This window comes from Papio anubis, chromosome 15, assembly GCF_008728515.1.
Source record: "Papio anubis isolate 15944 chromosome 15, Panubis1.0, whole genome shotgun sequence".
Lineage (NCBI taxonomy): Eukaryota > Metazoa > Chordata > Mammalia > Primates > Cercopithecidae > Papio > Papio anubis.
Window position 1 is genome coordinate 11528817 of NC_044990.1, and position 25967 is coordinate 11554783.

General features: G+C 34.9%; 1 protein-coding gene across 7 annotated transcripts in view; it reads left to right on the plus strand.

Moving 5' to 3' along the window:
• Positions 1-25967, plus strand: part of PDS5B (PDS5 cohesin associated factor B) — a 178980-nt gene that overhangs the window by 58815 nt on the left and 94198 nt on the right. For all 7 annotated transcript variants that reach the window (XM_021929535.2, XM_021929537.2, XM_021929540.2 and 4 more), the window contains exons 3-8: positions 2812-3015; positions 9250-9336; positions 9444-9541; positions 10172-10298; positions 18263-18343; positions 23733-23873. In XM_021929535.2, the coding sequence (XP_021785227.1) occupies positions 2812-3015; positions 9250-9336; positions 9444-9541; positions 10172-10298; positions 18263-18343; positions 23733-23873 (738 nt within the window). The remainder of the gene's footprint in view (positions 1-2811; positions 3016-9249; positions 9337-9443; positions 9542-10171; positions 10299-18262; positions 18344-23732; positions 23874-25967) is intronic.

Here is a 25967-nt window from a genome sequence, read left to right on the forward strand (position 1 = left end):
TGGCGTAGAAAAGATCTAAGGGAATAGAATATATAAGGAACAGTGGGGATTTGGCTGTGATTAATGGGACAGCAGTTAGAAAGGTGAAGCTTAGATTTTCTAGGATCTTCTATATTTGGGTATAAAGAACAAGTCTACAATACTCATATTCCTTATTGTCTATACAAAGTTGTCTCCTTTCTCCTATATGGTTTCTAAAGACAACCACTTTAACGGAGTTTTAAATCTTTGTACTGAGTAATTAGGCTGTGTACTACTTATAAGTTATTTTCAAAGTAGGTCAAAGGGCTTCACTTTTAGCTTCTTCCTTTGCTTCTGACATATAGTAATGAATCAAGATTGTTGGTGAACTTCTGTGGATGAGGCTAGGGCCTCTTCATATGTATTTGAATAATATTTTCACCTTTTCCTTGAGGGTGGCGGTAATCTCTGTAATTGTTAAAATGGATAAAGGAGCATAGTGTCCAAGGAGAATGTTAAGTTGGTCTATCAGTTAGTTTAGATGGTCTTTATTTTTGAGCATTTCCGATCAAGGTTGTGTCTACCTAGATATTTATATTCCTTGATATATTGTTATTTACCTGGATGTCAGAGTTGAAAAATGTTCCTAAATTAATCGTTGAAGATCCAGGGCCTTAAAAACAAATACTCTTCTTTATTGCTACATGGTGTATAGCAATTTTTATAAGGAGAAAAAGATGCTAATGCTGTCATAAATTTCACATAAAGTCTTAAATATTGTGCATATATATTTATACCTAAAGTATTAGATTGTCAGACATCAGATGTTCAAAGGAAAATCATCTTTGAGCAGATTAAATTTACTAATAGGTGGATATTTTATCTAGTTGGGAACCGGTGTATATTTTATTAAGAATAGTCAAGCTATAAATCCCTTCTATATATGACATGCTTTATTTTCTATATATTTACCTTCTCTTGACCTATTGCATTTTTTGAGAAACTAATACATTTATTACCTTATATTTGTTTATACTAAGAATAAATGAGCATTCCTGTTGTTTGTTGAAAAACTAATCTTGAACTCAGAGCCTGCACTTAAACTGATTAGCATTAGTGTCTTTTAGAGATGTTATTTTCTCAGATTTCTTTTCTAATTTGGAGGACTCATGAGTTATTAATGAGTTATATAACAGTATTTGAGTTGTAGACAGTAGAGAGGAATTCCCATTTTCTGGACCTTGAACAAAACTTTGTGGTTATTGTTGTTGGAATGATTGCCTGAGTACTCATATTTAGTGTTTGTAATATGCTTTCATTATTTTGTAGACATTTATGTCTGGCAGCAATCCACTTTTCTCATTTATTTTCCTAATTTATACTTCCTATTTTTAGCGTCCTCCTTCTTAGAAAAATATAAAAAAATTATGTGGGATGATATGTACAAATACCCAAGTAAGTTTTATACATTATAACAATTAACATGTAAGGTGACACTGTTTATAAAATTTATTTTTTTCCTGTAACATTTTATTCAAAATATGTTTAATCTCTTATCTTTTGTTAAGAGATCTACAGAAATAAACAGTTCCATGCCCACAGTTCTTTTTTACCCTTTGTGGTTTTTCCTAAACACGTAGGTAATCAAAGCATAAATCTTAAAAGTGATAAAATAAAAAAGTTAAAAGACCTGGACATCACACCCTTAATCTAAATGTAGTACAAGGTTGGAAGCATTAGTCTACTGTTGGTTTTTGTAGAGATGGGATTGGTTCTGGTATCTGGCATAATAGAACTGAGAGTTTGCTCTGTGAGGAACAGTGTTTTCCACAGCTGCTCTGAGAATTCAGTAGAAATTGAGCCATTTATTATTCAGAAGTCTAGCTGGATGGCAAGTGGAAATCCTTGCTGCATAAAGGACCAAGACATTTAGCATTGATACCTTGTGGCCAGCCACACTTGTTGCCTAGTATTTGCAGCACCACCTAGTGGATGCTGGATGCTCACCTTTCCGTTGGAGTTATATTTAAATGTCAGTTCCTATCAAGTTAGGCAATTTTGTTTCATCTGAAGTAGGAATAGTGCAGACTGAGATCATCATTGTAATTACTAATTTTGAAATCAGAGAAAGCTCTTCTCAGAATTCATGGTGTACCATTCTATTTTCTATTCACCTTTTATAGAAGAATTTTTGAAAAAAGAACCATTTCTTTTAGCTTCCTTTGGCTTAACTCACATGTGCCACTGAATTAATGAATTATCCATATCATATTCTCTTTTACTGCTGCACAAGAAATATTTTGTTGGATGCTATGGTAGATACTTCATAGTAACTTTTCAGTGTTTAGGGATGCATCTTTGACATCCTTTCTTAAATAAAACCATGTGACTGGAGTGGTTTAATGGCTTAAATGGAAAATTAAATTATCATCTTAGGGTTTTCTTTAGGCATATACTTTTTCTTCTCATGAAAGGATTAGAAATATTATTTTTAAAAAAGATGGTATTCTTAAGGACTTATCCTTTTAGTCCAGTTGTACAAGTGAGACCAGAAGTTTCCACAAATATTCTGTTGGAATTCTTCCAATGATGACTACTACATAAGGGCAGTTTAAACTTTAAAAATCTGGTTAGCAGATATTTTGGGTAAATGAAAAAATATTTTAGTAAATATTTTAAAGTTTACTTTGTAGTTTTAGGAGGATTGTGTTCTCTCAAGTAGAGACTTCTGCAGAAAAATGAAAGTATATTCATTTGAAGTTAACCTTAGCAATTAATATGACCTTTATTTCACATGGCTGTAGTTTTACATGGAGCATTTCATTATTTGATTTTTTTATTTTTGTATAGATGGTTGTGAAAACTTTTATGGATATGGACCAGGACTCTGAAGAAGAAAAGGAGCTTTATTTAAACCTAGCTTTACATCTTGCTTCAGATTTTTTTCTCAAGCATCCTGATAAAGATGTTCGCTTACTGGTGGCCTGCTGCCTTGCTGATATTTTCAGGATTTATGCTCCTGAAGCTCCTTACACATCCCCTGATAAACTAAAGGCAAGTACTGATTTAAATAACTCCAAGATTGACTGATACTTTGATTTATCTTTCTAGCTAAAATAGGAGTTAAGGTATTTAGATGATTTCCTTGGATACTTTGACTTTAGCTACAGTAATCTTTTGCTAAACTTATGGTTTTTTTTAGAACATATTTTTGAAAAACTCTCTGGTCTTGAGGTTAAGAAGTAGATTAAAACAGTGTATACTTTTTTTATATTATGTTATCATTAGCTCTGTTTCTTTCATTATAATTTTGGAGGCAATTCCTTTTTACTTTCGAAAATCCATATTGAAGACCATGGCCATTATTTAAAAGACAATACCTAGTATAAACATGAGTTTGTAATATATAATCCTAATTTATTTAATGGAAGGTGTGACATAAATTGTTATGAAGAAAATGCAGGCCAGGCGCAGTGACTCAGGCCTGTAATCCCAGTACTTTGGGAGGCTGAGGCAGGAAGATTACTTGAGTTCATGGGTTTGAGACCAGCTTGGGCAACATAGCAAGGCCTTGCCTCTACTTAAAAAACAAACAAACAAACAAAAAGCCTTGTGTGGTGCTGTACACTTGTAATCCCCTAACTACCTGGGAGGCTGAGGTGGGAGGAGTGCTTGAGCCCCCAGGGGGCGGAGATTGCAGTGAGCCTAAACAGCACCACTGCATTCCAGCCTGAGCTGAGTGAGACCCTGTCTCTATTTAAAAAAAAAAAAAAAAAAATTAGTGAACAAAGTTTTAATGGAAAGATACAAAAGGCATGTATTTCTTGGTTACAGTAGTTGCAAGTAAAACTATGTAAGTGCAAATCTTTAAAAGATGAGAAGGGGAATAGCACGAGTAATGTTTTTAGGAAAATGCTGGTAGAAAACATGAAGTAATTGGAATCGTGCAAAAGATACTGAATGTTTCTAAGTCAGGTCAGGTAGGAATTAAAAACAGCAACAATAAAAGATAATTGTGGAGGCCGGGTGTGGTGGCTCACACCTGTAATCCCAGTACTTTGGGAAGCTGAAGTAGGCGGATCACCTGAGGTCAGGAGTTGGAAACCAGCCTGACCAACATGGTGAAACCTCGTCTCTACTCACAATACAAAGATTAGCCAGGTGTGGTGGCACATGCGTGTAACCCCAGCTGCTGTGGAGGCTGAGACAGGAGAATCACTTGAACCCGGGAGGTGGAGGATGCAGTGAGCCGAGATTGTGCCACTGCACTCCAGTCTGGCTGACACAGCGAGACTCTCAGGAAAAAAAAAAAAAAAAAATTGTGGAAACTATGGATTAGAAAATGAGTGCATAGAAAGATTATTAATCCACAGTGTGAAAAAATGGCAGACAATTTATGTTTATTTCACTTAATAAGTCTTGCTGTTACTTATGTGTCAGGAGCTGGATTTACAGTGGTGAAAAAAACCCAGGCATGGTTCTTAGACTCATGGAGTTCTTGATAATTGAAGTGAGGAATGTGCTTATTTGATCAAGTCTACCAAAATTCAGGTAGAGAATGTGCAACCTGTTTTGGGCATGCTTGTTTTAAATTTTGATTGGTAAAAGAATCTTAGGATGAGGGAGGTAGAGGGCAATATTTGTCATTTAAAGGTGGAATTGAATAGTAAGATTGGCTGGTCCATGTAATTGTATACCCAGGTACTAGCTTGATTTCTAAATGTGAATTTCTCATATGGAGATGCTTAATCGGTTTAAGGAATGATTCCATTTGTTTGATGGTGGCTGTGGCTTTCCCGTACTAGATGTCTTGTTGGCATTCTCATGAGGAGGAAGTCTAACTTGCCTCTCTTGGGGATCTTTCAGTTTGCATAATCAAAGACCTATTTCAGGGCTTTGGGGGTAACGAAAAGTTCTCCCTAAAGAATAGCTACATATCTGTTCTGTTTGTAACGGGACAATTTATGAAAAGACTGTAGAAGAGCTGAAATTAGGGTCTTTTTGCATTATTCCCTAGCTGAAAAATTGCAAGTATTTGGTTTTTCTTATGAATTTTTGAGTCTTATTCTAAATGCTTCTTTTTTCTTTTTGGAGGACAGTACTTAAAAATTATTGACTTTGAGGGTGCTTTCTAAATATTTAGGAGATTTCACTTAGTTTTGATCAGCGTCAGGTTCATATATATGTGTATGTATTTTGTCTATAGTAGTGTTGTATGCCTATTAGAAAATTGTGATATTTGAGCCTTACTTTTCCACTTTCAGTTTGTTGTTGTCATCAGCAAACCCCTTTTATACAGTTGGCTTCATGTTTAGGCAGTAATTGGTGAGGTTATAAGTGACTGTTGTCTTTCCGTCGCCACATAGAGTCAATATGGCATGTATACTCTTTCAGCAATCCAGCAAGGGTTCATTCATAGAGAACATATTTTCCACAGTATTGCTATTAAAGTAACTTGTTTTAAGTAATCTTTTTTTTTTTTTTTTTTTTTTAAATTTTATTTTAGGTTCAAGGGTACATTTGCAGGTTTGTTATGTAGGTAAATTGCATGTCATGAGGGTTTGGTGTACAGATTATTTTGTCACCCAGGTATAAGTATGGTTCCCCATAGGTAGTTTTCCGATCCTCACCCTCCTCCCACCCTCCACCCTCAAGAAGATGCTGGTGTCTATTCTCTTCTTTGTGTTCATATGTACTCAATGTTTAGTTCCCAATGATAAATGAGAACATGCGCTATTTGGTTTTCTCTTCCTGTGTTTGTTTGCTTAGGATAATGGCTTCCAGTGGCATCCATGTTGCTGCACAGGACATGATCTCATTCTTTTTTTATGGCTGTATAATATTCCATGGTGTATATGGAATATTTTCTTTATCTATTCTACTGTTGATTGGCATTTAGGTTGATTCCATGTCTTTACTATTGTGAATACTGCTGCTATGAACATACCCATACATGTGTCTTTATGGTAGAATGATTTATATTCCTTTGGGTATATACCCAATAATGGGGTTGCTGGGTCAAATGGTAGTTCTGTTTTCAGTTCTTTGAGAAATTGCCAAACTGTTTTCCACAATGGCTGAACTAATTTATATTCCCACCAGTAATGTATCAGCATTCCCTTTTCTCTGCAACCTTGTTAGCATCTGTTGTTGTTGTTGTTTTTTTTTTTTTTTTTTTTTTACTTTTTACCTATAGTCATTCTGACTGGTGTGAGATGATATCTCATTGTGGTTTTGATTTGCATTTCTCTAATCAGTGATGTTGAGCAGTTTTTCATATGCACGTTGGCCATACGTATATCTTCTTTTGAAAAATGTCTCTTCATGTTCTTTTCCCTCTTTTTTTTTTTTGGACGGAGTTTTGCAGTGCTGCTCAGGCTGGAGTGCAGTGGTGCAATCTTGGCTCACTGCAACCTCCGTCTCTCAGGTTCAAGTGATTCTACTACCTCAGCCTCCCCAGTAATTTTTATCACAGGCGCCCATCACAATGCCCGGCTAATTTTTGTATTAGTAGAGTGGTTTCACCATGTTGACCGGGCTGGTCTCAAACTCCTGACCTTGTGATCTGCCCACCTCGGCCTCCCAAAGTACTGGGATTACGGGCATGAGCCACCACGTCCGGCCTGCCTTCTTTTTAATGGGGTTGTTTTTTGCTTGTTAATTGTTTAAGTTCTTTATACATTCTTAATATTAGACCTTTGTTTGATGTATGGTTTGCAAATATTTTCTCCCACTCTGTAGGTTGTCTCTTAACTGTTTTGCTGTACAGAAGCTTTTTAGTTTAATTAGGGTCTGATTTGTCAATTTTTGTTTTTGTTGCAGTTGATTTTGGCATCTTCATCATGGAATCTTTGCCAGGTCCTATGTCCAGAATGGTGTTTCCTAGGTTATCTTCCAGGGTTTTTATAGTTTAAGGTTTTACATTTAAGTCTTTAATCCATCATGAGTTGATTTTTGTATATGGTTTGAGGAAAGGATCCAGTTTCAGTCTTCTGCATATGACTAGCTAGTTATCCCAGCACCATTTATTGAATAGGGAGTCCTTTCCTCATTGCTTGTTTTTGTGGTTTTGTTGAAGATCAGATGGTTGTAGGTGTGCAACATTATTTCTGGACTTTCTATTATGTTCCATTGTTCTGTGTGTCTGTTTTTGTACCAGTACCATGCTGTTTTGGTTAGTATAGCCTTGTAGTATACTTTAAAGTTGGGTAATGTGATGTCTCCAGCTTTGTTTTTTTTTTTTCTTTCTTTCTTTTTTTTTCTTTTTTTTTTTTGCTTAGGATTGCCTTGGCTGTTTGGGGTCCTTTTTGGTTCCACAGACATTTTAAAATGGTTTTTTTTCTAATTTTGTGAAGAATGTCCTTGGTAGTTTGATAGGAATAGCTTTTCATTCAGTAAATTGCTCTTTGGACAGCATGGCCTTTTTAGTAATATTGATTCTTCCTATCCATGAACATGGAATTATTTTCCATTTGTTTGTGTCATCTGTGGTTTCTTTGAGCAGTGTTTTGTAATTCTTTTTGTGGAGATCTTTCAGCACCCTGGGTTGCTGTATTCCTAGGTATTCTTTTTGTGGCTATTGTGAATGGAATTGTGTTTTTGTGTGTGTGTGTGTGTGTGTGTGTGTGTGTGTATTTTTTCTTTTTTTTTAAGACAGAGTCTGGCTGTGTCACCCAGGCTGGAGTGCAGTAGCACAATCTCGGCTCACTGCAATCTTTGCCTCCTGGGTACAAGCAATTCTCTTGTCTCAGCCTCCTGAGTAACTGGGACTACAAGCACATGCCACCATGCCTGGCTAATTTTTTGTATTTTTAGTAGAGATGGGGTTTTACCTTGTTGGCCAGGCTGGTCTTGAACTCCTGGGCTCAAGCCATCCACCCGCCTTGGCCTTCCAAAGTGCTGGGATTATAGGCTGAGCCACCGTGCCCAGCTGGTATTGTGTTCTTGATTTGGCTGTCAGCTTCAACATATGTGGTCATCATTATGTGGTGAATCACATTTTAAAAGTTTGTGAAGATTGTTATGGCTTATTATGTGGTCAATTTTAAAGTATGTGCCATGTGCAGATGAGAAGAATGTATATTCTGTTGTTTTGAATGGAGAGTTCTGTGGATGTCTGTTACGCCCGTTTGGTCAAATGCTGAGTTTAGGTCCTGAGTATCTTTGTTAGTTGTCTGTCCCAATAATGTAATTCCGTCAGTGTAGTATTAAAGCCTCCCACTATTATTATGTCATTATCTATGTCTCTTCATAAGTCTCTAAGAACTTGTTTTATGAATCTGTGTGTTCCTTTGTTGGATGCATATATTTTTAGGATAGTTAGGTTTTCTTGTTTAATTGAACCCTTTATCAATATGTAATGCTCTTCTTTATCATTATTGGTTTAAAGCCTGTTTTGTCTGAAATTAGAATAGCAACCCCTGCTTTTTTCTGTTTTCTGTTTGCTTGTTAGATTTTTCTCCATCGCTTTATTTTGACCCTATCAGTGTTGTTGTATATGAAATGAGTCTCTTGTAGACAGCATACAGTTGGGCCTTGCTTCTTTAACCAACTGACCACAGTGCATCTTTTAATTGAGGCATTTAGTGTGTTTACATTCAAGGTTAATATTGGTATGTGCTCATTTGGTCTTGTCATCGTGTTGTTAGCTGGTTATTATGCAGACTTGATTGTGTGGTTGCTGTATACAAATGTAGATACAAATGCAGATATAGTAAATTAGTCAAAAATATGAGATGGGAATAGATTTAGAAAGATAGGGAAAAGCAAGTAATTACAATGATTAGTAGGAAGCTTGACAAATTGACTTCTAAGAGTCTGAGCTTCTCTGTGGTATCTATTGTATTGTCATTTGGCAATTACAAAAATTGTTTCCTAAACTGCTTTTGCTATTTAATTACCATATATTTTGCTGTTCCAGGAAACCTGATCAGCTCTCAGTCATTGCAACACTTTTTATTCTAAAAATAGCATAAATTTTAGCTGTCTCAGTTTTCAGGTCTATTTGTTTATCTTTTGTTGTAAGATGAAGTTTTTTGACTTTAAGATTATGGTAAATGATTTACTGTTTTCCTATGAAGGATAGTAAGATATTTAATGTAAGATATTTAATGTTGTTCATACAGAGATGTACTTTAAAAAAATTTTAGCCAAATAAAAATTTTTTCTGGCTCTTTATAGTTTATTATGATATGTACACATGAGTGCTGAATAAATTCTAGGGATTTCATGGATATTTTCATTTAGTGTTCATAATCTGAATGGCACTTTGTCTTTTTTTTATTTAAGGATATATTTATGTTTATAACAAGACAGTTGAAGGGGCTAGAGGATACAAAGAGCCCACAATTCAATAGGTATTTTTATTTACTTGAGGTAAGCAATATCTTGTATCTCGAGATGACATTTTAAACTGATTTTTTGTTTATATATTTTTACTAATCAAAATGTTTAACTTTCACTTTTTTACCTCTTATATTTAGAACATTGCTTGGGTCAAGTCATATAACATATGCTTTGAGTTAGAAGATAGCAATGAAATTTTCACCCAGCTATACAGAACCTTATTTTCAGTTATAAAGTAAGTTTATTTTATTAAGTATGTAACATTAAAAAAAGATAACAAATTTTGAACATGTAGGTGAATCTGCATAAACTGTTATAATTAATATTAGAACGCTAAGAGATGTAACTTTTAACACAACTTAAATTTATTTTTATACATGTTTCAAAAATGAATAGAGCTTGATTTTGTATTTATATGTAATTATTGGTTAGAGGAATGGCATAAGGCCAATGTAAAACTTTTTGGATTGCATTATTTGTCTATAAAAAATACATACTGACTTCTTAATGCATGTGGCTATTTGAGCTTTTTGTGTATTCTTTAAAATTATTTACTAGAATTAACTTCAAAGCAATTCAATTTTCTGAATTTAAGGCAGAACTGAAGTTACTTTTGATGTAATTACTTTTGATTGTGAGACTGGTTAAAATTAGGGAAAAATAATTTAAGAAATGTAGCTTAAAAATACAGTTTGTATACTATTGTATGATGTGGGAGAGAGGGAAGCTTTAAATGAATATACGTAGAATTTTATTTAATATTTTAGTAGTATTTTTGTGAAGCATAATGCTTGTCAGTATCATCTTAAGAGTAAATCCTGTATATCTCAGTTGTAATTGAAACAAAATCTGTTTTGAATTTCAGCAATGGCCACAATCAGAAAGTCCATATGCACATGGTAGACCTTATGAGCTCTATTATTTGTGAAGGTGATACAGTGTCTCAGGAGCTTTTGGATACAGTTTTAGTAAATCTGGTACCTGCTCATAAGGTGAGTAACAATATATACTGTAATGTGTCTAATGCCTGTTAATAGTAAGGCTTAAAATTTGTGCTTAGGTTCTAAATATGGTTTATCCTGCTTTAACCTTTTAGAGAATCTATTGGTTTAGTTATATTAATACATATTTATTGTGTTTAATGTGTAATAAAAAGATACACTTAGTCACTAGTAAGAAATTGTAGATTTCATGTAATAACATATTTGTTTTGTTTCAGTTGTGTATAGAGTGTATTTCAGGGAGTGAGTTAGTAGCTACTTAGATGCTGTTACATAACTTACTTGTCAGAAGATGGAACCGAGTAGAGCCATAACTAAAAGATGGTGATAATGTAGATAGAGAGGACTGGTGAAATTTAAAGGGAAGTCTCTACTAAATGGGAGAGGAGTAATATGTTGGTGACAGTGTTTTTTGCCTGTGTGATGTTAAGATGTTATGTTTCTGTGTGTGTGTGTGTGTGTGTTTGTGTTTTGATTTTAGGAAATGACTGAATCTCCAGTTAGAAATACGGTTCTGTAATTTAGAAGGCTGTGGGTTAAGGAGAGGAGGACAGGAATCACCAGTGTAATTATCTGTGCAAATATAAGACCTCTCTGGCAAGATATAGTCTCAGTGTAGAGCTATGCAGGATTGACACAAATAATGCTTGAGTGAAAATGATTTCATAATTCAAAAATCAAACTCTTAAAGAAAACAGTGTCTGAATCCTGAAACTTAGCAGACACTACTAATAGCAAGATTAGAGCTCAGAAATTCAGATAATATATTTATTAAATAAAATTCACAGGTCCTGGTGTGCTGTGGGTTCCTAGTCAGCTGCCATCTTGCTCCTTTTCCCACCTCTCACTCCTTCCTGTTGCACCTTCTGAATGGAGCACACCATGTGCTGACTCTACCCAGACCAGCCTCACTTCTGCCTCTGGTGACCACAAGAGGGAAGGGGGAAGCTGGCAAGCAGATCTGCAGAGGCTTGTCCCATTGTCTCCTTCACCTTGGTGCCCATATCTAGTTATAATCCCTGTTAATCCATTTTTAAAAATCAGCCTGGGGCCCAGCTAGTGACTTCCCCTGGACAAACGAACACCTGTCCTGATGCCACAAACTCTACTGCCTGTGTGCTCAGGTGAGAAGACAGAGGTTATGAATCTAGCCACAGAATGCCCTAGGGAGGAAGGCTGAATTCCCAGGGGGAGACCTGCTAAGCCTTTCAAATGGGCTGTGCCTGACTGGACTCTCAGCCAAGCTCTCTGGAACCCTCATCCACTTGTCAACTGTGCCAAGACAAACCCTCCTAGACACAAATCCAGTATCTAGCTTGGCTTTCTGTGCTGAGCAGCTGACTACCAGAGCCATCTGAGGTCTCCATCCATCCATTGTCATGGAGAAGACTGTTGGGGAAAATAAACCCACCCTTCCTGATTACACATTTTCTCTTTGGCCTTGTTGTGGGGAGAGGACCTGTAGGTACTTCCAGAAACTAGAATCGTAGGATCTAGTAAACCAAGTACTTACGGATTCAATCTTTGCTTAGTCCATTTAGCCTAGGGTGGAAATTTCTCAAGGCAATTACTATTTTGCAGCCCTTTGCATAACTTGCATAGCTCCTTGCAGTTTAGTGAATGACACTGAATAAAACATTCTGACAAAATTTTTTAAAAAATTATAAATACTCTTGAAAGGATTAATGATAAAATGTTTAAGAGGTAAAGAACTAGACATATTAAAGGAGAAAATTAGTAGAAAAACTCATTAGGAATGAAAAATGGCTGGATGCAGTAGCTCACATCTGTAATCCCAGCACTTTGGGAGACCAAGGCAAGTGGATCACCTGAGGCCAGGAGTTCAAGACCAGCCTAACCAACATGGTGAAACCCTGTCTCTTCTGAAATTACAAAAATTAGCCAGGCGTGGCAGTGTGCGCCTATAATCCCAGCTACTCAGGAGGCTGAGGCAGGCGAATTGCTTGAACCTGAGAGGCGGAGGTTAGAGTGAACCGAGATTGTGCCACTGCACACTCAAGCCTGGGTGACACAGTGAGACTCCGTCTCAAAAAAAAAAAAAGAAAGAAAAAGAAAAGGAAAAATGGCCACCGAAATAGAAACCTTGATTGAATTGTATGTAAAAGATATTTAGAGAACTGGGATAGATGTGAGGAAATTATACAGGCACAGTGAGATGAAACATGAAAGATAAGGTCTGACATATTTAATAGTGATTTCAGAATAACAAATAGAGAATTGAGAAGAGATGATACTCGAGTAGAAGTTAGCTTAAAATATTCCAGAATTGGTTAAAGCCATTAATTTATGGAATAGTGAGAAAAAGTACCATGACTAGAGTGAAAAAAAAAAATTGAGGAAATCCCTGTCCTGGCCCGTCCTGAAATTATGGAATACTGAAAGAGAAATCATGTATAAAGCACCCAGAATGTAAAGGCATGGCCCTTACCAAGGAATGAAGGCTAAACTGATTGCTGACTTCTCACTTGCAGTGTTAGAGAATAAATGTAATCTTATGTAAAATACAGTGGTTTAATGGAATTAATAAGTGATATGATCCTGGGATAATCAGGAGCATTTGGAGCTATTAAATTTGAACTTTAAATGAACCATTTATGTTAAAATTTTAAGGATTATAATAAAAGAAAGAGTTACAGTAAATGTAAGTGGCCTGTATTTACCATGTAAGACAGGTTTTCAGACTAGATTGAACATAATCTGGGTGGTTATTTTTACTAAGAAATAAAACCAAAATACCTTCACAAAAGGTCAAATATAAAAGGATGGAAAAAGTACTTGCCAGGCAAGTGTAAACCAAAAGAAAACCAAGATAGCTTATATTAGACCTAGTAGTCTTTAATGGATAAAGAAGAGCTTTATATAGTAAGAAAAGATTCAGTACTCAGGAAGATTTCTAAACTTCTATGCACACAGGCTCAAAATATATAAAACACAAAGTGAAAGAATTATGGACAGAAAGAGGCAAATTCACTACCTGTGTTCCGTTTTAACATGTATTTTAGTGATTATAAATCAGGTAAACTGAGTTTATAAAAATAGGATTTGAAACACAAAACCAGTAATTTAATAGCAAACATATAATCTGACAAAACATTGTCATAATAGCAGTTAAAATATTTAGAAATGATAAGTGATACATATTAAAACTTGCAGGATACACTTTAAGTGTAACGTCATGGCTAAATGTCCATTTCAAGGAGTAATAAAAATGTTATGATAATAAATTATACAAGGAAGAAAATAGTGAAGAAATGAAATTAGTGAAATAGAAAACACAGTGACATTCCCTCAAAACCCAAAGTTAGTAATTTGAAAAATGTATTAAATAAGCAAATGCTTGGAAATCTCGATCACAAAAAAGGAAATGGTATCTATGTATAGTTTTAGAATGAAATGAGAAACAGTGAACATGAAAAAGATCAAAAGACAATTCCATGAGGAATATTTTACGCTAACATATTTGAAATTAGAATAAATTCCTAGAAAATATAACCTGGGAAATTTGTCTTGAGAGAAAATCAAGACAAATAGCCTACAACCAATACTTTTAGTTGGTTTTAAAAACTCTGCCTATAAAACAAAGCTCTTTTTTTCAAACAACAATAGCAACGATAGCAGCAGCAAAAATAATAACAGCAGCAGAACTCAAACCAACAACAAAAGGATCTGTAAACCCATTACCAGGATTTTTCTGTTGATCATTTAAGTGGCAAATATTCCTAACCTTCAGCACACTTCCAAATTATAGAAAGAAAGGACTACTCCATAACTCATTTTATGAGCAGAGAATAATCTTCCTAGGGAAACCAGGTGCAAACCAAGCAAGAAAAAAAAATAGGCTAATTGATTTCCAATATAAAATAGTAATTTCCAGAATGATTTAAAATACTGTTGATAATCACCAAATTGGCTTTATTTTAGGAATACAAGGATGGAGTAACATTAAAAATGTTAATGATAGACTAAGATATTTGTTTAATAGATCAAAGAGAAAGACAAATTTTAATAGATACAGAAAAAGATGGATACAATTCATTATAATTTGTAACTTAGCAACTTTGAAATAGAACTTAAACTGATGAGATAATGTATGTTACAGTATTTAATGGTGAAATGTTGAAGCATTCTCTTTGACGTGAGGAACATTGTAAAAATATTGCCTCTACTCAGGCAAAAAGGCAAACATGCTTTAAAAAAATTTGGTATTATTTATATTTATATATTTTGAAATATCAGTAGCTTTTGGGGTACAGGTGGTTTTTGGTTACATGGATGAATTGTGTAGTGGTGAAATCTGAGCTTTTAGTGCCCGTCACCTGAGAAGTGTACATTGTACCCAGTGTGTACACAATGTGTTTATCTCTTGTCCCTTCTCCACCTTCTGATTCCCTGTAGTCCATTATATCACTCTGTGTGCCTTTGTGTACCTATAGCTTAGCTCCCACTTATAAGTGAGAACATACAGTATTTGGTTTCCCATTCCTGAGTTGCCTCGCTTGGAATAATGGCCTCCAGCTCCATCCAAGTTGCTGCAAAATACATTATTTCATTCTTTTTATCGCTGAGTAGTGTTTCATGGTGTATATATACCACATTTTCTTTATCCACTCATCAGTGGACAGTTAGATTGGTTCCATATCTTAAGCATGCTATTTTTAATCCACATTATAGTAGGTGTATTACATTAGTGGAATAAGACAAGACAAATACAGTATACAAGGATTAGAAAGAAGAAACTAAACCGAAATGTGATTGTGCAGAAAACACAAAATGGTGTACAGACAAATTTATAGAAAATATAAGAACATTCTAGAAGGTTGTGAGACAGATACAAAAACATAATTTCAAACATTTTTCATTTGTAACTTTAACAAAGATGTAAGGTACTTAGAAATTTAATCGTAATGTGTATCACCTTTATGTTGAAAATTGTTATAATTGACTGAAAAGCGTAATAGAAAACCTACATTATGTTGAGAGATTTACTGTTTATGGAAGGGGAGACTCAGTATCATAATGATGTCAGTCTTCTGCATACTGATCAATAATTCAATCAAAAATAGAAACCAAGGCCAGGCTCAGTGGCTCTCTCTCGTTATCCCAGCACTTTGGGAAGCCAAGGCGGGGGAATCACTTTGAGCTCAGGAGTTTGAGACCAGCCTGAACAACATGGCAAAACCCTGTCTCTATGAAAATTAGCTGGGGAAGTGACGCATGCCTGTAGTCCCAGCTACTTGGGAGGCCGAAGTGGGAGGATTGCTTGCAGGGGGGTCAAGGCTGCAGTGAGCCATGTTCACACCACTGCATTCCAGCCTGGGCGACCAAGTGAGACTCTGTCTCAAAAAAAAAAAAAAAGAAAGAAACCGATAACATGTGCACTTGTGTGTAATTTGACAAGATGAATTTAAAATTGACATGAAAGAGCAGATGACCAATAATAGCCAAACAGTTTTAAAGAAGAATAGGAAAACAGGGACCTAATCTTGACATTATTTTCATGTGCCCCTTTGGCCATAATCAGTCAGTGATAGACAAAGGGACATATGGAAATAATGGAGAATTTCTTAATGGAAGCATCCTTATATAGAAGCTGAGAGAGTGGGTATTACGTTATCAAAGAGGGAATAAGAAATTATTTAATGAATGGTTTTAGGACAGTTTAGCACTTATATGGAAAATAATGAAAATTAGATACTTACTTCAGACCATACATAAGAATAAATTACAGGTGGAATAAAGGTCTAAATCTGAAAAGTATAATTTTAAAAATTTTGTTTGAAAATAAACATCTTAACCTCAAGATAGGAATGAATTTCTTAAAGATACAGAGAGCAACTCCGTATGAGAACAGCATTGATATATTTGATTACATTAAAAATAAAAGCTATTTGTGGTACCCAATATGTGGAATTGACCTGTATCTATCAATGGATGAGTGTATAAAGAAAATGTGGTATATGTATACAATGGAATATTATTCCAGCCATAAAAAAATGAAATTATGTCATTTGCAGCAACATGGATGGAACTGGAGGTTATTTTGTAAAGTGATATAAAATGAGAACAGGAAGACAAGTACGTTTTCACTCATGTGGGGGCTAAAAAAAGGTCTCTTGGAAGTAGAGAATAGAATGGTGGTTATCAGAGGTTGGGAAAGGAACTGGGGAGGGGAGGAATGAAGAGAAGTTAAGGAGTACAAAAATACACTTAGAAGGCATAGTTCTTTCTAGTTTTTTATTTTATTTTATTTTATTTTATTTATTTTTTTGAGGTGGAGTCTCACTATGTTGCCCAGGCTGGAGTGCAGTGGCACGATCTTGGCTCACTGCAACCTCTGCCTCCTGGGTTCAAGCAATTCTTCTGCCTCAGCCTCCCAAGTAGCTGGGATTATAGGCATCCGCCACCACGCCCGGCTCATTTTATTTTTATTGGAGACAGGGTTTCGCCATGTTGGCTAGCCTTGGTCTCGAACTCCTGGCCTCAGGTGATCCACCTGCCTCTGCCTCTCAAAGTGCTGGGATTACAGGTGTGAGCCACGGTGCCTGGCCTCTTTCTAGTATTTGATAGTACAGTAGGGAAATTATAGTTAACAATAATTTACATTTCAAAATAGCTAAAAGAGAAGATTTTAATGTTCCCAGGACAAAGAAAACATAAATATTTGAGGTGATGGATATATCAGGTACCTTGATTTGATTATTACTCAGTGTATACATGTATCAAAACAGCACATGTACCCCCAGAATAAGCACAGTTGTTACATACATATCAATTAAAAAAAAATGAAAAATGTCTCCATACTTTAAGACACCATAAATACTGTGAAAAGACAAATATAGACTAAGGTATGTTATACATGTACAGACAGTTCCTGACTTAATGGTTTGACTTACTTTATGATGGGTTTATTGGGTTATTGAATGCATTTTGACTTACTATGGGTTTATTGAGATGTGACTTCACCATAAGTAGAGGAACATCTGTAGTTGACGAAAGTTTAGTCCGTAGAGTCTATGGAGAAAATCTAAAAATAAATAAGAGCAAGACTAAACAGCCTAATTGAAAACTGGCCAAGATAGAATTTACAGAAAATTACTTCTCATTTACATAAGACTTGTACAAGACATAATGTCAGTGAATAGGAGAATCAGTAAAGAATCTGTAGTATATCATATCTAAACAGCAGTTAGTATGAATGAAATAATAAAATACAAGCATTAAGGCAGGTAAATCTAAAAATATGCTGAGTAAAGAGTGTGAGTTTAAGGATATATACAGTGTTCCTGTTCTCTGGAATATGTTTAAACTGGAGTAGTGACTCCATTTTTTATCTTTACTTCCTTGTATCATTATCAAAGTCTCTGAGAAACATATCTTCTTATGATATTTTTTCTTGTTGTCTTCCCTCCATACTTTACTATTTGTTGTATTTTCTGTTGTATCCTTCTACTTACTTGTGCTCTGAAATGTGTTTGAGTAATCTGCTTTCCCACAGCTGCTGAAAACTCCTTTGTCCTTCCCTGCCTATGGTTCCCCATCGCTGCCCACACTAGAACATAGTTCATTCTCTTAGGATGTTTTGGTTTTTTTTGGACCTGGAGTGGAACAACCTGTGTTTGTAATTAACTGATTTGATTTTGGGACTTGATCTAGAATGACTCTATCTAATAAGCATTTATTAACCATTTCTATGTGGTTTACATTATGTTATGAACAAAATAGGAAGAGAATATAATTATCCTTACATGGATGGAATCTGAGATCCAGTAGGCCAGTTAGTCCTTAAAAAGAAAAGTGGTTTTGCCTTCTCTCTTTTATTCCAGTTGAGTCTTAGTTTTTTCATTCATTTACTCAAGAGTAGCATTTTGAATACAGGTAATATTTTGCTTTTCATGTTAGAGATACATAATATAGACACTGTTTATATTTTTCAGAATTTAAACAAGCAAGCATATGATTTGGCAAAGGCTTTACTGAAGAGGACAGCTCAAGCTATTGAGCCATATATTACCAATGTAAGTCTTACTTGTAATTGGTTGTCAGAAGGATTAAACCGAAAATTTAAAGACTTGCTAGAAGCAAAATTTCGTCAGATAGTATATAGTTTTAAAAACAACAAATTTGTGTTGTTTTAACCCTTAAGTAATATATTTTCTTTCTCCTTCTTAAAATTATTCTTGCTTAATATTTTTTGGAAGGCTTGCTTTCATCCTATTTGTTCTTTATTTTCTTTCAAATTACCTGAGAACTTAAACAGTTTTATTTTGGTTAGCAAGATATTCTGTTTGTTTCTACTGATAGAAATAGAGTTAAATGTAATTAGATAAAACATGTGGAACTTTTCATTATTCAGAGACATTGCTTACAGGTTTTTGGAGCTTAAATTGATTTGTACAAGAAGAAGATATGAACTAATATTAAGACCTAGAAATTGAAGGCAAGTATGAATGGCAGTAGTGATTTAGTAAAAGTTGCTTATCTATTGCTATTCCTGGGGTAGATTCCATATAAATCTATCTTTTCTGAAAAAAAGGAACAATTGTAATAAAATGAGCCCTTTCAGTATCACCCCAAATCTACTTACTTATGATTGACTATCTTGTATTTATTTTTAGAAGAAATATTTTTTAGCTGCTAGGTTCACTGACAGAAGTTTATGGTAAGTTTTATTTTCTCTCCACAGTTCTTTTGAGTTGTACAGATTTAGGTGGCAGTATTCATATTATATTCTATGTGAATGGTGCCTCCTAGAATACAAATGTAGAGTACAGTGTTAATGGTGCCGCTTGGAATTGTGTAACAGTACAGTCCTTCCACCTGCTTTTCAGTTTCACTCACCTCCAGACAAGTAAAGGATATAAATTTGCATTCCTGAGTAAAGTAAGAAAGAAAGCCTTTAGTAATTACTTATGCATTCTCCTAAAATTTATTGAGGGAGAGTTTTTCTTGTAGTATACACAAATTTAAAGTCAGTGTATGAAATATATCATGAAAAGATGTACTTTGAAAACTAACATACTTCATAAAACAGTAACCTAATAAATTCCAGCTTTTGTTTCTGGCTTATAGCCTTAGAGAATCCTAAACATACGATGATTTGGAAAAGTTAATTTAATTTGTAAGGAAATTGTTTTGAAGGGTAAACTTTCAGAAGCTGTGGAATCAAATTCTGTAACCTATCTTAATTGCTCCAAGATTGTCAGGGAACTTCAAATATTGGTTTCTGCAGTTTTTAAGCTATGGGTATTGGCTGAGATAAATTGGTTGGATTGAGTTTTTTCATCATTGGCTTAGTGGCACTTGAAGTGTGTAGACCTAGACTTAAACATTCTGTAATTATCCTTTTCCCTTGCTTCAAGTACTTCTAAATGACTATTTGCATGGGCCATTAGAGCACACTAGGTGAGCTCCTCCTGGTGGCCATTTATTTAAACTCATATTGCCAAGCCAGTTTCTTTTTTTCTCTTCTTTTTTTTTTTGGGCAAATTGGGGGGGAACACATCTTATTTTGGTTTCTTTTTCTGGCATTAAAATAAGAAAAGATCACTGTACCGTATTGATATCTCTACTCTGATTGGGGAAAATCAATATTTGATTGGGGCAATTAGAAGAACAAATCCACAATAAATGATGAAACTTTTAGAGTTAGGTGATTAGGTTCGTTATATGGTTTTCTCAAATTTTGTATGTTTGAAAATATTTATAATAGAAGTTAAAGAAAAAAAGGCTGAGGAAATATTTTTAACAATCCCAGAATACATCAAGGTAAAAACATTTCTTTATCACTTATACCTTGTGTTAATTTCCTGTTATTCTTGCATGCAGAAATAGAATCCTTCCCCTGTGAACTCCCCAAACTTTCATATTGTATCTATATCAAAAGCTGGGGAGCAGGGGCCAAGCAGAGTGTTCTGAGCACACATTGAATTATATATACTTTCTCCCAGTACCTTGTCCACTATTTTCTTATTTCTCCCTGTTTTCTTATTCCTTGCCTTATTTGAAGGTTAGCTAAGAAATAAGAATTGCTTTTTCCCTCCCTTTAGTTCCTTTATGTCTGCTTAGGTTTCCATTTCAAACCTTTATAATTACATATAAAATCACTTTCTAGTGAACTTAATTGTCTTGTAGTAGGGTAAAATTAGTTCAGTGTTAGAAATCATTCTTAGCCCTTTTGGACTTACAGTTGAAAAAGCCATTATTTACTGATCTTCCTAGTTGAGAATTAGCAAGTAAAAATAGGAGTAAGATACTGAGATAATAACCCCACTTCTCTCTCTTTTCTGGTTTTCATTCACACATACACATTCTTTTTTTTCTTTTTTTATTTAATAGATAGTGTTTCTTACATATCAAGACTTAAGAAATCACTGTGGTAGTATAGGTTATTTATTAAATTTTTTTGTTATTGTTGTTTGAGACAGAGTCTTGCTCTGGCACCCTGGCTGGAGTTCAGTGGTGTGATCTTGGCACACTGCAACCTCTGCTTCTGAAGCTCAAGTGATCCTCCCACTTCAGCCCCCTGAGTAACCGGGACTACAGGAATGAACCACCATGTCTGGCAAATTTTTCCTTTTTTAAAAAACTTTCTGTAGAGACAGAGTTTCATTCACCATGTTGCCCATGCTGTTCTTGAAATGCTGTGCTCAAGCATTCCTCCTGCCTCAGCCTCTCAAAGTGTTAGGATTATAGGCGTGAGCCACCATGCCCAGCCTAGGTTATTTTTTTAAAATAGAATTTGTTGTAACACAACAACCTAGGAAGCTGAGCAGCACATATATATTTGTTTAAAAGGTAAAATGGAATGTCAAGAACAAAAAGTACATGGTGATAATTCTAAAAATTTCCTACATGCATCATTCTTAATGATGTTATTTTTCACCAGTTCTTTTTTCTATCACAAATTTTAGGATATGGCAAAAAATTATTTTGTTGGACTGAAAAAAGTACATCCAATCCTTGTTGGAATAGGTAAAATTTGGTTAAATTGCTTAATTCCACTGAGCCTCTGTTTTTGCACCTGTAATGCTTGGGTGGTGGTAGAGAATGTGTTATTTAATGTGAAAGCGCTTTGTAATTAAAATTAGCCATGTATATTTAAGGTAGAATTTATTAATAATTTTAAATAATTTATTTATAATTAAAGTAGAATTTATTACTGACTGGTGACATCTTTCATTAGGAGGCATTTGCTGTACAAAAAAATTAATTTGTAGTATATAATCACCCATTTGTAAATGAAAGAATTTTAGGAAGGAAATATTTTAATCAACTTTAAATCTGCCTCCACTAAATTTTCAGCCCTTAGGAAGGGCTCGGATTGTTTTACCCGTATTTGTATCATACTGTCTTTTGCATATTTTTTATTCATTTACCAAACATATATTCTGTGCCTCCTCTGTATCAGGCACTGTGCTAGGTAGGCTTTTACACACTGGAGAAGACCAACTTGGTCATTGTCTTTTTGGAGATTATAAAAGTGTTCAACACATGTTTTTTAATGGAATTTGTGAGAAATTAAACCAGGGAATGATTTTTTTTTCTTAATTTTTCAAATAAGTTTTTCCCAGACTGTTAGAAGATGATGATGGTTCGACCACTTTGGTGGTGAGATTGGGAAGGGTTTTTGTTCTTTATTAAGGAAAATACTATTTATTAAATAGGTAGTATTTATTTTACTATGTGTTAAGCAGGAGAAAATTTGTGAATGGAAGCAAAAAAGCCACTTTATTTTCAGCCTGAGTAAGAATTTAACCTTTGATGTCATGAAATTCTCTTCCTATAAAATTGATAAATAGGAAGGACAAACAAGTTCGTTTTAAAACTAATAAAGAAAGAATAACAAAATACAATTTGTTCTTCTTTCTTCAAAAGTCACATAAAAACAACGTAAGAAGTAAAAGTAAGCAGAAAAGACAGAAATATGAAATCCTCCACTTTGTACTCTCAGTATAGAAAGTTAAAGCGTAATCAAGCCAGTTGTGTGTTAACTGTCACAGAAGAGATTAGGGCAGCTTGCATGGTATAAAGAATCCTTGACTCCTTCTCCCCTGAGATGCAGGAAACCATGAAGGATATATGGCGGGGTATGCTTTTGGTTAATTTTTTATGTTTTTGGAAAGTTTTAAATAGAAAGGAACTTGACAGTTATGCCATGCGTCTTTACCAATTTCAGTAGTAATATGATAAATGATCTGAGTGTGGAAACTAGTTAGAGCGAGCTATATGGTAGGGAAAAATTGTTTAAATTTGGATTTTCCTTGTGTTTGTGTGTGCTTTTAATTGGATTTTAATTAGTGTTGTAAACCCTGTAGATATGTACACATCAGAACGTAAAGGAAGACAAAGGATTAGAAAGAGGTAGTTTTTCATCAGAAGTAAAAAATTACATATTTCAAACATAGAATTGCCTTCTATGAAAATGTAAGAAGGCTGTATCTATGGGATGATGTTTTCTTCTGTATGTACTAAGGTGAACAAGCTATTTTCCCTCACCCTTGGGGAGATTAAGACATTGTTTTAGTCAGGGTTTTCTAGAGAAATAGCCAATAGTGAGTGAGTGTATGTATATACAGACACACATACACATATATGTGTGTGTATATTCACACATAGTGTATAAATACACACACACACTGAGAGACACATGTATATGTATGAGAGGGAATTTATTAGGGGAATTAACTTATGAGATTACAGAGTCTGAGAAGTCCAAGAGTAGGCTGTCTGCAAGCTGGAGAACCAGGGAAGCCAGTGGTGTTACTCTCAGAGGCAGAAGGCAAGGCCTGAGAACCTAGCAGGGGACTGGGCCGCTGGTGCAGTTTCTGGAGTCTGAAGGCAGGAAAACCTGGAGTGCTGCTGTCCAAGGATAGGAGATGAATGTCCCAATCCAGAAGACAGTGAATCCTTTTGCCTTATTGGGCCTTCAAGCCTATTTGGATAATGCCTGCCCATACTGAGGGCAGATCTTTCCCACTAAGTCTACAAGCCAATCTCCTCTGCAAACACATCATTGCAGACACACCCAGAAACAATACTTTACCAGCTCTCTAGGTATTCCTTAATACAGTCAAGTTGACACATAAAATTAACCATCCAGAAATATACACAAATAATAATATAGGATAGAATATAGTCAGTATTATAATGGGGAGCAGAGTATATTTGAAAAGTAGAATGTTTATTGAAATGTTTCGGTCTGTTTTATTGTATACAAGATGGATTCCATGTTTTATCTTTTCCTGTAGCCTGTACTGGTTTCCCATGTAATGTTAGAAAATATTTTGATATGCCTAATTTGATTTTGTATAAAATAATGATGAATTTGGTCAAATAATTACGATTTTGAAAACATTCATCTTGTCTCTGGTTTTTCTACTAATGATAGGCTTTCTTTCTCAAAAGTTTTTTAATCAGGTTCTGATGCTTGGGAAAACATCTATCAGCGATTTGTCAGAGCATGTCTTTGACTTAATTTTGGAGCTCTACAATATTGATAGTCATTTGCTGCTCTCTGTTTTACCCCAGCTTGAATTTAAATTAAAGGTAACTTGTAAAAATAATATGATTCTGCCAACCAAGTTATTAGCAAAGAGCATTATTTATAGCTTTTTAATTTTTACAATAGTTTTAACTGAATGTAAGAGATGAAGGGGGAGTATTACTATTATATCTTCACATATTTGTGTCTTGTCTGTCTGTGAATCTTCAGTGCCTGGCAGGTGCCTAGCAAATAGTAACTGCTTAATAAATGATTAGTAAGGTTAGCAAGATGGTATTTTCCTCCAGATATTTTCCAGATAAATTCTAGGATTTGACTAACTTTTGAAGTCTTAGCTATACATCAAGCTTATGTTTTCAAGGCGCAGTTTATAGTAGTTCCCTTGACCACTTAGGCCATAAAAATAGTTTAGAGTTTGTTATCCACATAGTGTGAAATGCTTTCCCTTTATGCATATTATCTCATGTTGCTTATGTTGCAAGTTTGTTTGCTTTGTATATAGTTCTGTGAATTTTTTATTTTTTGAGAGGATTTTTTTTGTTTTGTTGCCCAGGCTGGAGTGCAGTGGTGTGATCTTTGCTCACTGCAACCTGTGCCTGTCGGGATCAAGCGATTCTTCCACCTCAGCCTCCCAAGTAGCTGGGACTACAGGCATGCGCCACCACCTCTGCTAATTTTTGTATTTTTTGGGTAGAGACAGGGTTTCCCCACGTTGGCCAGGCTGGTCTCAAACTCCTGACCTCAAGTAATCCACCTGCCTTGACCTCCCAAAGTGTTGGCATTACAGGCAGAAACCACCACCCCCGACCCAGTGAAATTTTTTGGTAGCATGTTCCTAACTGCTTTGACATTAAATTATGCTGTAAAATTGAGCTTTATTTGCAGAATTGGAGAATATACTTTTCTTTTTCAAATCATTACAATAAGATTAAGTAAAGCTAGTTATAATTATTTATCCTTGTGGACCCAGAAAAGTTCTTAAATGAGTTTTGCGTCTAAAAATTTTGATTTTCTTTCAAAAACAAAACAGTCCACATTGGTAATGTGAACACCCCAAGTAGCCAGTACATAAGTATTCTTCTTATATTCTGGAGTATGTTTTCGGTATGTTTCTCAAATGAGTCATTCAATTAACTGGCCTTCCTGTCCCCTTTTTAATGTGGTTAGTGATTTGGGTGAGGCAGCAGGTAGTCACACCTCTAATTATTTGTTGGTTTATATGATTTTCTCTAGTAAAGATATTGAGTAAATGCTATGCATGTTCCTACACACTATGAGAAATACAAAAATAAGGAAATTATCATCCCTGCTTTCAGCAAACTTAACATCTAGTATGAGAGGAAGAGGAAAAAAATCCAGATCTAATATGAGGCCAGATATTATAAGTGTCATAAGAGATACAAACAGCGTACAATTGAAGCAAAGGAAACAGCATGCAGAAGCATATAGAGGTAGGAAGGTTCCGGGTGAATTTGTGGAACACAAAGAATTATAATTGGAAGATAGCATAAAGTAAGTTTAAATCACTCCTGGCTGCATGTTAGAATCTTTGCCTGTTAAGACTTAAAGAAATAGCTGTCCAGGCACTAAACCAGACTAGCTGATTCAGAGTTTTGGGAAATTGAGGTGTTTTTTTTTGTTGTTATTGTTGTTGTTCTTGTTTTAATTTTTTTTTTTTTAAAGTTTTGAGATGATTCTAATGTACAGCCAGGCTTGAGATATAATTACTTAGAGGAATAAAGAGAGAAATAATAGAGATGAGTTAGGTCATATTGTGGGGGCTCTTGGCATGGCAGGTTGTGGCATTGGTTGAAAATTTAAAAACAATTTGTGTAGTGACATTTCCATAGCACCTTGAATATCAATGCCTTTTGATATACCCGATTCCCGCACTTTATGTTCAAGTCTAGTATTGTGACTGGCTCATTCACTTATCCATTGAGTCATTTGTTGGCAGTGCCAAAATCAGTAGTAAAATTGAGTTCACGTCCCTAGGGTGTCCCCAGTGTAGTATATAAAACAAATTTGAGTTTTCACAGGTTTAAGTCCTCTTCTTTTTACTGTTGAGCTCCTTTTAGAAATCTGGTCTATGTAGATGAAGGGTCTTACTGGGAGACTTTAGCACATACTAACAGAGC